At 44.3% G+C, this 11,394-nt stretch overlaps 1 protein-coding gene across 2 annotated transcripts; it reads right to left on the bottom strand.

The window, feature by feature from the left end:
- Positions 1–880: 880 nt before the first annotated feature.
- Positions 881–5,040, bottom strand: vsx1 (visual system homeobox 1 homolog, chx10-like). 2 transcript variants are annotated; one of them, XM_040033779.1, is made up of 5 exons: positions 4,509–5,040; positions 4,206–4,281; positions 3,346–3,469; positions 2,735–2,930; positions 881–2,541 (listed from the first exon to the last, which is right to left on the bottom strand). In XM_040033779.1, the coding sequence occupies exons 1-5, from the start codon at positions 4,915–4,917 to the stop codon at positions 2,249–2,251; spliced, it is 1,098 nt and encodes a 365-aa protein (XP_039889713.1). In that variant the 5' UTR covers positions 4,918–5,040; the 3' UTR covers positions 881–2,248. The 2 variants fall into 2 exon arrangements, with proteins under 2 accessions (XP_039889713.1, XP_039889714.1); XM_040033780.1 differs by having other exon boundaries at positions 2,750–2,930; positions 4,509–5,039.
- Between the last annotated feature and the right edge of the window lie 6,354 nt (positions 5,041–11,394).

Below are 11,394 nucleotides of genomic sequence, written 5' to 3' on the forward strand. Positions count from 1 at the left end.
TGCTGAATCTACTGAAGGCGTCGCGCATTGGATAATAAACATTACGAAAAATCCTTAAATTACATGATTTTAAAATAGAGTTTGGCTTACTTCAGTGTGGAATATGAACGTAAATGTGAATGTCTTTAATGGAATAGAATAGAAATATCCTTTATTGTCCCTCACCGGGACAGGCGGAGCATGCAGATTCACACAAAAGTAAAGAATATGAAATTTAAAAAAACAACAATTAAGAGACTGTAGAGGCAGATTTCCAACATTAAAAAAGCAGGACTCACAGAAATGTGCAGCTGAGTAGGATTATTGGTGCACAAAATGCTGTATATTTGTGCTTAAAAACCAACAACAACAGACTATTTAGCAAAAATGGAAAAACTGCAAATACCAGCAGGATGTAAATACTTTATTGAGTTTGTTGGGAGCCGTGATGGAAGTCCAACAGCTGCTGGGAGGAGGGACCCGCGACACTCCTTTGTGCACTGTGGATGCAGCAGGGTGAGACCAAAGGAGCTCTCCAGTTCTGCCACAGCTTCATGCGTGGGGTGGAGACACCGTCCAAGGATTCTTCTGTCTCCTACCACCTGCACTGGGTCGAGGGGGCATCCTATCACAGAGCTGGCCTTTATGAACTGGTCCAACTGCTTCCTCTCAGCTGTAGATAAGTTGCCGTTCTAACAAACAACATCGTGATGGCTGATGATACACGTGTAATTTAATTCAGATAACACAGAAAAAGCAGTATTAAATGGTATAAAAACATTTTTATTTTCAAAGGTGCCTGTTTTTCTTCTAATACCGGCAGCAATGCCTAAAATGGAATTAAATCATATTTTCAATTCATCCTTCAGTTTCATTACATTTGTTTTATAACAGAAAGATGAAGATGAGTGAATCTCTTGGCCTTTTATGAATTTTATTTGTATTTTTTTCACCTGTCTGGTTAATTTGGGGTACCGCGAAGTAGATATGGAAGTCAGTAGGTGGCAAAAGTGATAGAAACAATTCACAAACCATTTGAATTAAACATTTATGGTACTCAAAGTTTCCTGTTAAAACTGAATATAGAATTTGGAAACTTTATAGAATGATGCTCTTTTAAAACGAGTAGTAAATATGTGCCTCTTTTTTTCAGCTGATGTGTAAAATTAAGTTTTAATGAGTGTTTGGTTTAATAAATCACAACAAAGCTCAGCTGATTCCAAAAATACTTCTTTATTTTCCACCCTGCTGAATCTCCACCTGTATAAGCATATACTACTACTAATAATAATAATAATGATAAAATGTTTGAAATCTTACATTTAAATTACATTCACAGAGTTTCAGTCAAGCAGGTCCAACTATAAAACACAAAAACCAACAGGAAGAAAACATTAGATATTCTCAGACTCCCAAAAACCATGGATATAAAACAAATACACACACACACACGTCTTTCACAGTCTTTTAGAAAAGACTCCAACCCCTCGAGGCTGATCTGAACATCACAGCATCGGTGTTCATCTTAACGATGAACATTAGTTTCCCAGGAGCACGGCGAGCACAGCAAATCACTATTTTGTTGTTTCAGAACATAAGTTAGCATACTTAATGATTAGCATGCTTAATGCTAGTGCTCTGTTAGTATCAGGCTATTTTAGCACACTAACAACACTTTGTCGCACAGTGCAGAAATTACCACCGTAGCATGCCACTAGCATGGTAAATCTGAAATGTTCAAATATTAATACAAAAAGTTAATAGTAGCAATTAAAGCTTTTTTGAAGTGCTAAAGTTTGCTAGCTGATCCTTATAGTATAACACTGGGTTTACATATATTAGCATGTTAGCTAAAAATAGCTTTAAGTAATAGCATTTTCTATCAAAATATGTTATCATGACTCATATTTTCCCATTATTTGTTTCACTGTTAACACTTATTGACAACTGAAACTTTTAAAATCATTGTTTTTCATCTAAAATCAGAACTTTTTTGTCGCTAACACTGAGAAAATAAAGTCAGCTACAAAATGCTTACATGATCAATCCTGCTGATATTTTAACAGGTAGTAGCACACCAAAACAATATTTATATTAGCTCTTAGCTTTGTTAGCAAACCAGCAGCTAGCGTTTGAACAAACTAACTTTGCATAGTAACAAGTAAAGTTTGGCTGTGTTTGTTTCAATTGGCTGTGCTTCCTGAAAGAGCCAATCCCATCACAGCGCTGCCTGAACAGAACACCTTCCTCCTCTTTGGTCAGATTGCCTTCAGCTATGTTCGTCTGATTCGCTGCAGCTTTGTTGCTGTGGTGAAGAGGCGGTTCTTATCGAGGCTCCGCCCTCCTCCTGCTGCTGCTGTTTAGATGAGCTGGACAGGTCAATGGCCACCTCCTCCTCCACCTCGTCCTCTTCCTCCTCCATCAGCTTGTCCTCCTCCGGCTCCTGGGCCTTGCCGGAACCTCGTCGTTCCGAGGCATCGCAGAACGAATCTGAGCGCGTCGAGTCGGACGCCGGAGGGCTGGAACACTTTTTGGACATTTCCAAAGACTTCTTGTGCATCCCTGTGGGGGCGGAGTCACATTCAGGTTCAGTCCAGTGCGAACTGCAGTGTTGTTTACATGTTTGTTCACTGCTATGGTAACATGAAAACATTCAGGCCCGTGTTACACGCAGCACTTCATTGTTTACTCTAAAGGCTTATTGATCACTGATCGGTGTGTATTGATGCTGCTGTGGTGCACGTGTGGCACTGACGTGCATGCGGCTCACCGAGCAGCCAGGGGGCGCACGATCCCATCATGCCGTTCTTGGCAGAGTTGAGGATGGACTCGGGCAGCGGGATGGAGTGTCGCACCATGGCGCCGTACAGACCGTACTCCGCCATGACGCTGCTGCGACCCCAGCACTTCTCACGCTTACGCCACTTGGCCCGCCGGTTCTGAAACCACACCTGGAAATAAAACAGGAAGTACAGAGGTCAGAGGTCGTGCCCAACACTTGAGCAGGTAAACGAATAAATAATGTGTTACACAAAGAAATAAAAACAACACGATTTCACATGTTCACAGCATTTCTCAATAAAATCAACAAAACAGAACAAAGTTCAGATCAGATTAAAGCCCAAATATTAAAAACCAAACAGCCTCTTCAAATAAATTCATTAAATCAATAATAAAAACAATTTGGAAAAAATACCTTTTTTTTTTTCAAATTGAGAAAACTTGTTTTTACGCTGATGTTTCCCCCTCACAGGAAATCTGTCTCTGATTTGAATGATTCAGGGTTTTCTCATTACAGATGTTCCTCGGATCAGTTCTCCACTCTGCCGATTGGTCAGATTGATGTCACCTGATCGGGACCCTCACCTGTATCCTGTCCTCGGGCAGCTCCGTCTTCATGGCCAGCATCTCCCGGGCGTACACGTCGGGGTAATGAGCCTCCTGGAAGGCCTTCTCCAGCTCCTCCAGCTGGTGGGAGGTGAACACCGTCCTGAACACAGCAGGAGACCCGATCATGTTTCATTCTTCATCACGTTTGATCTTCTTCATTACTGACATCACTGATTATTTTATTTACACGTCTAAGAATTGTTCATGACTGAAAATTAAAAGAAATCAGGTTAAAATATGAAATCTTTTTATTTTATTATTATCATCTGTCTTCTCTCCTTAATTACTGGAACCTGATTATTGATTATTATTTATTGAATTCAGTAAAGCAGCCACGGTTTGGTTTGTTCCTCCATTTTTTTTTCCTGTGATTTGATTGAAAATGTTTTCTGCTTTTCACTAATGGAACAATCACGATTCATCATCAACATTATAATATTTATGACAAAGCTTTCAATAATAAAATAATAATAAATGTTTTTAATAATCACGATGAATCAAAGTTCTTTTTTCTGCTAAAAACGAATTAATTCGTAGTTTTAACTTAATTAAAATATATTCAAGTCTTGCGTGAAGCTGAAATGTGTCTTTAAAAGTCATTTTTTCGTTTCTTCTTTTTTATTTCTTCACGTTGCTGAATTCAGAATAAAAATCTGAATGTGTGTTTGGGTTTTTTCACTTATTTGTATTTTTGTCCGAATTCAACGGAAACACCGAACAAACATGCAAAGAACACAGAATTAGAATTTTAAAAAGGCCAAATGTTTAAAAATGACCCTGAATTATTTCTTCGTTTTAAAAACATTCGGTTCGTTGAGTTCTGCAGTTTTCCTCACCGGTGTCTCCTCTTCTTCCTCTTCTGAGAGTTTCCGGAGGTTTTGGAGTCGTTTCGGTCCGACAGACACTCTTCATCTGCGACAGCAAAGAGAAAAAAATCAAATCTGAACGAAAAATCATCAGAAACAAAATAAAGTTGAGATAAAGGAGCCAATAAACTCGGGTCGGTGATGACGCTGAAGGCCTCGTGACTAAATCCATATTAAAAGAAGGCAAAAAATATTTTAGGGACGCGTCAGCACAGAACCCGAGCCGGAGCGAAGGGCTCGCATCAGGGACCCTCTTCCAGCCTGTCTCCGTACCGGAATAGGCCTCCCGCTGGGCCTCCAGGTTCTGCAGGTAGTGGCTGTCGGGCCGGGCCTGCAGCAGCGGCAGGTGTCCAGGCAGGAAGCACGGCGCCCCGGCGGGCTGCTGCGCCGCCAGGCTGCACAGGAAGCCGAGGCCAAGGGGCAGCGACCCCCCCGGGAAGGAGAACCCGCCGAGGCCGGGACCGGCCCCGTGCTGCTCCGTCCCGGGCCCCGAGGCGAAAGGGGCCCCGCCGGGCTGCTGCCGGGCCTGCAGGTCTGTCTCCAGGCCCAGCAGGTCGGTGATGGCGAAGCCTTTGGAGCGGAGCCCGGGGCCGTGCAGCCGGCTCTTGTCGATGCCGAAGCCCGGGGACATCAGCTTCACCCGCGGCTTCTCCTCGCTGAGCTCCTCCCGCCCGGTCATCATGGAGCAGAGGAGGTGATGATGCAGAGGAGGTGATGAAGGTGGAGAACAGCGCGGCAACGGGCGGCGGGCAGCTTTATCAGGCCCGGGATCCCAGCGGCGGCCAATCAGGGCACAGAGCAGGAGGGAGTGGGGGGGCTCAATCCCAGAGGATTAATTGCCACCAATTTCCCTCCAATCCGATCAGGATTTCAGAGGAAGAGGAGGAAGAGGAGGAGGAAGACTGTTTATCTTTGATGCGCCAAACATCACAGAGCATCCACCAATCAGCTGCTGCCATCAGCACCATCAGATTTCACAAACCTAATCTAGGCTCCATCAGGGCCGCTCAAACTGTGGGGCACGGCCCACGGGGCGTGCTGACAGCAGGATGGGTCTAGACTGACCGATGACACTGCGAAGGCTGCGGTCACGTGACCCTCGTGCACTTCTGTTTGTGCTCTTTTCATGACCCTAAAAATGACCTCTGACCTCTCTTCACAGGTGTTTGGTGCTTTGGATTTGCTGTAATCTGACTTCAGCTGCTGTTAAATGTACAAAATAAAGAAAACTGGATTTTAAAAGTGCTGAAAAGTCAGTTTTAATGATCGATGAATTTTATTTACAGACAGAAAAATCTAAACTCAGCAAAATAAACTATTAAATCAAGGAAGTGAGTAAAGAATCAAATGCACAGTTCCTACTTTATCCGTTGGATTTATTTCCTGGATTTGGTGCCATTTTATTTCTTTTTTTAAACATTGATTTATTTATTTTCCTTTCTGAGGTTTTGAACCTCCACACACAGCATGTTCATTTTTTATATTTCATTTATTGTCATTATTTTGACAATAATGCTAGAAGAATTGAATAAAAGTGAAAATAAAGATAATAAAGACGATGATCTGTGGGTGGAGCGGGTGGAGCTGATGAGGATAAACAGAGAAAATCAGCTGTTTGTCTCTTTGGGCAGAAAACGAAGCTCCTGCTGATGAAAGTCAGGCTGGAAATTAGGGCCAAGTTGGCGGTTAATCCCTCAGGATTGACTGCAGGCTTGCAGGCAGTGTGTGTGTGTGTGTGTGTGTGTGTGTGTGTGTGTGTGTGTGTGTGTGTGTGTGTGTGTGTAAGAAGGTAAAAATGGTCAACTGGTTTTAAAAGCAATTAGAGGAATCTGCTTATCAGAGATAATTAAAGCAAATTTGGGCTGTTTTTAAATCCCTCTCTGTTCTCCTTCTTCTTCTCTTTTTTTATTGTGGGCGTCACAGTTTGAGCAGATTACAGATTAAATCATCCGACGCGTTCATGCGCTCGTTAATGTGCTCGTGTTAAATTAGAGCAAAGAAGCTCATCGCTCTCACTTCATCGGGACGCCCGAGTCTCCGACATTCGAGCGCCAAACAAAGTCAGGGGTCGTGTCCAAATTCATGGGCTGCATCCTCCTGAGGACCCGGCCTTCGCGGTCTACGTGGGCCGGGTCCTCAGGAGGTCGGGTAGGCCGGAAGTAAACGGCTGTGAAATGGGACGGTCCAGCCCTCTGATTAGCGTCACCGCTGTCTCGGTGGAGTTGAATAAACTCGCCATCTGCTCCTTGCTATCTAAAATCTAACAGGACACTGGAGTAAACTCTCGACCGTCTCACACTTCTGTTTAATCAGTTTTCTGTCTGATGTTTATTCAGCTGTGTGAAAACCAAGGAGGAACCCTAACCCCTAACCCTATCTTGATAAACCGAGCAGATATTTGATGTTTACACAGCTACATTCTCGCCTGAAAATATGTTAAAAGTTTATTTTGTGACCCAGAAAGATTAATAAGAGTAATATTAAAATTAAGCAGCGGCCGCCATTGTTGGAAACTGGAGTTTGGCTGGGCCGCGCTATGAATTCTGGGCACGCTGGAGAGATTATATCTCTCGGCTGGCCTGGGAACGCCTTGGTGTTCCCCCGGATAAGCTGGACGAGGTGGCTGGGGAGAGGGAGGTCTGGGCTTCTCTGCGTGGGCTGCTGCCCCCGCGACCCGGCCCCGGATAAGTGGAAGAAAATGGATGGATGGATGGACGTCAGTGTGACGCAGCCGTTATCGCCCAGAAATCATTTTTAAAAAGTCAAACAAGAAACTAGAGAAACACGAGAGACGTACTGAAACAGAGCTGCACAGGTGAACCTTCACGTGCACGCCAAGAAGAGCAGGAGGAAGCTGATTGGATGAGCGGTGGAATTACTCAACCTCAGCTGAAAGTCTGTAGAGTCTGTCGCTGATTACTGACGAGAGCTGAAACATCTGTGCACATCTGTGTCCAGGAGGAAAGGGGGAGACCCTGAACGCACCGCGGCGGCCTGCAGAGCCCACGAAACGTTCACAGACATCAGAGAGTTTATCTGCCTGCACTGTATTTGAGCTTACATGTGTTTGATTTTTACAAAACTTCACCAAATTACAATTTATTGGTTTTTGTGTTCCTTATTTTATTCGTTCAGTTATATTTAATAATTTTTTTATCCTTTAGTGTTTTGCTTTTTATTGGGTTGTTTTACCTTCAGTGTAATTATTTTTTCTGTCTTAGTGTTCAAATCTGGTTTTAACCTTTAACCTTTGTTGCTGTTTTAATGTTTATGTTTTGTTCATCATTTTATTTTGAGGTTTAATGGTTTTATTTGTGGAAACATCACGTTTGAAATCTGAGACGGCTGAGCGAAAACACGATGTTCTTCTTCTCTGCCGCTTTAATCGGCCGCTCACATTTGCAGGAAGATGAAAACAGAGCTCGGAGGGTTCATCAGGAGACGCCCATCTCGTCCCGCCGCTCACAAACAAGATGATAACAACAACGAGCAGAGGCGACACGGCTTGTTATCTTCTTTAATCTGAAGGCGCTCTTTGTTATCTCACTGATAACAAAACTGCAAAGACGGCTGAGCATTCACACGGCGGCCCTCGGCGTGCTGCAGCGGCGCCCGCTCTGACTCAGTGGATCTCTGTGGATCAGTGTGTCCTGAACCAGCTCAGACACAGACTGTATATAAAAGACGGACAGCGCTTCTGTGAAACGTGAACTTAAATCTGAGTTTGTCCTGACAGACGCGCAGCGCTGCAAACGTTTCTTATCAGAGCTTTTCAATATCGATGACGTGTAGCAGACCTGAATGTTTACGGAGGAAACAAAGGGGGAGGAGCTTCAGGAAGCTCAGCACAGTGGCTCGCGCTGGGATATCCGTGCAGCAGGTGGTTTCTCCGTCTTCACCACGTTAAACCAAATTTTCATGGCTTCTGCTCGTGATGGCGGGGGGCGGGTTTGTTGATTTTTTTGGCGCCAAGCCCCTCTGGGTGAAAGGAGGAGGCGGGTTTCCCCTGAGAGCGTGGACACGCCCACATAAAGGAGCAGCAGGAGCATCCATTTGTCAGGCTGCCGTAACCTCCACACACCAGCCTGACCTCTGACCTCTGCATCAACAGCAGCTAAACGCAACAATAAGACTGTGAGAGGCACAGCCCTGCAGAGCAGTCATCAGATTTTACTTTTGCATCATGCTTATCAGCCGGTGTGATGGAGAGGTCAGAGGTCAAAGCTGACCGTTTTCTACTCTGTGGTGTTGGCGGCGCTCACGACGTGCTGACACGGGAGCGTCTGTGACTTTCATGAAGTCTCAGTTCTCGTTTCAGCGTAAAGAACTAAACCAACAGTGGAATAATCTGATAACATCGCTTTCTAAACTGTAAACAGAGCGCTCCATTCTGAGGAACAAAAACAGCTAATCGTCTGAAGACAGCGCGCGGAGGCGTGGTCTGTGACCACACCACAAAACACCTGAGAGCTGGGGCTGAGAGCACGCCGTAATTCTGTCTGCAGGAGGCGGCAGGACGGTGAGGTTAGCCAGGCTGAAGCACTGCGAGGAGGAAACCTGCACCAAAGAGCCGAGACAGCTTTATAGGCAGGAACGCAGCAAAGGGGAGGAGCTTCATGTCGAGCTGGGAGGAGCCCCAGCACACTGACACCGGCGCCGCCTCCTCTGAGAAACGTTCTTGATGTAACTGAACACACTTCCTGGACTCACAGTGATGTCAGTAAGCCCGAGAGCTTCACAGCTGACCTCTGATCAGCGGTGACGGCGACCAAAGCTGCGCGTTTATTACAGAAAGAACAAAATGATGAGGGATGGAGATAAAGTGATGAGAAGCTCAGAGAAAGAGAAATATTCAGACCTTAATCTGAAGATTATTTAGCGCTCGTAATCAATCAGTTTCCTCCGGCAAATCTTGGTAATCCACGCTGTTTGAAGAGTGAACATAAGTTTGTGCGGTGATGTTTAATCCAGCCTCAAACTGATGTTCTGCTTCAGTTTATAATCTGCACACAAAGAAGAAAGAGCGGAACAGAAAGCAGAGGAAGAAGAAGATGAAGAGGCGATTGAGGCTAAAATGGAAAAGATTAAATTATCTCATAATTCAGAGAAAAGCTTCCACAGCCGTCAGTAAAACCTCAGTTATGTTAACAATAAATCACAACAAGGTGATTAAAGCCTGCACGCTCGCTAACATCCAGCAGGGAGTGCATAGAAGTGTGTAAGGAAACGAGATGATCTCTGACCTCAGTAAACTGTGTCCTGATTGGTTTCTGCTCCAGCGTGCCTTCTGCTGCTCGTCTCTGCACTCCAGGGCTGTGTCCCAATTCAGAGGGTCCGCACGCTTGAAGTACGCATTTCAAGTGCGATTACGTCACAGCGACGCAACGACGGCTGTCTCAATTCAAAGTGTACTTCAAATGCGGCGTCGATTTCCCCAAATATCAAGCGTGGTCGGGTGCACGCTTCGTGGTCCCATATATCCCACAATTCATAGCGCGGCGGTGGGTGTGGATAATTTTGCCGCAAAATCCGGCAGAAGGGAGCGGCCGAAGAGTGAACTGTCAAAAGTAAGTACTGAATATGACGTCACTTATTTATGTGCGAAAGTTTAATAACGAAGAACATTAAAGCATTACTGTTGGACACATGTCGGCAAAGTTACAAACATTAGTGATGTTTGTACTGTCAGCGTTAACTTGGTTTTAAAGCCTCTACATATATATATATATATATGTTTGTGAAGGACTGCTAGGAAAGTTTAACATAACTGTCTGTGCTGAATCAGTCTTATTAGGTAATGTTCACATAATGTGATCATCCCAGTGTTTCCAGTGTGGGAGAAAGTACTCAGGGCCTTCAAGCTACACACTATGAAAGGCAGCAACAAGTTTAATGTTCAGAAACCTAAAGTATGTATCAGCAGCAGAATGGAACTAAAAATAAATGTTGGTTCCAGTTCTATGAAGCTTTGAGTATTTTGGATCAGTAGCTGCTGTGTTTGTTGCATCATATTGCTGTAATTGTTTATATGCCTTATATATTCTGAGGTAAGTTGATCTATAGTGTTACATCATATTCTATAAGGATGTTATGTGTTTGTAGACTTTCTGCCCAGTTTGACCCATTTAGCAGACGTCAGCCTGTTTAAGGCTCTGATGTCTATTCTGTGTGACTTACAGCAGTTATGACATGGTCTGATTTTCTCACCCAATAAAGGAATATTTCATATATCAGTCTACTCTTCATTCTATCAGACACAGTTATCACAGCTCGTACATTTGCTTTTTACACATATATGTAAGCATTGCAGCATGCAACCTGAATCTGTACTGAAGCCCAGTGAATAACAGAGTTCAAGTTCACTGCTGTAATATATCCTGTAATATATATATATATCATAATAATCTGACAATACTATAATATTGGCCATATTATATTTACATTACCACAGTGAGATGACTTTAGTCTCATGAACAACATTAACTAATTGTTATTTCCTAGCTAATCTTAAATGACTGTTCAGTACATAAATGAAGCCCAACTATCATGTTTTACAGTCCTGTGGTCTCAGCCTCAGATACTCAACTAATCAAAGTGATGTCATAAAAAAATGAATGACCAACAAAACATTTTTCTCCTTCATTTCTGTCACACAAAGCTGAATGAAACGTTTCTCGCGGTTAGTATCATGGTTGCTAGGCAACCTGAGCAGCGCAACGAAGGCCAGACCGTCCCATTTCACGAGCCTCTCACTTCCGCACCTCTCGTACTTTGTAGTACGCACCGTACGTAGTACACGAACGGCGCGTACTCCGAAGCGTGCAGACCCTGGATTGGGACACAGCCTCTGTCCTTCTTTTTAATATCCTCCTCTTTATCAGGTGTTCCTGACTCCTCCCAGAAGGGGGCGTGATCACCTCACCGGCACACCAGTTTCCCATCTTCATCTCGGTCCTCCTCTCTCCTCCTCGCTGGACCGCGAAGCTTCAAAGAGTCAAGTGCCGCTTTGTTACCTGCCTGCTCACCTGTGCCACGTACTGGCCTCACCCACCTTCAAACCTGCAGAAATCAAAGCATGCTGAGAAACTTACCTGCACCCGTGTTTGTGAAACTGTCATGTAACGGGCTGTGGGAGGCAGGAAGAGGGCCCAGTATTCTT

The sequence above is a fragment of the Simochromis diagramma genome, unplaced genomic scaffold (assembly GCF_900408965.1).
Source record: "Simochromis diagramma unplaced genomic scaffold, fSimDia1.1 OVJJ01000176.1, whole genome shotgun sequence".
Classification (NCBI taxonomy): domain Eukaryota; kingdom Metazoa; phylum Chordata; class Actinopteri; order Cichliformes; family Cichlidae; genus Simochromis; species Simochromis diagramma.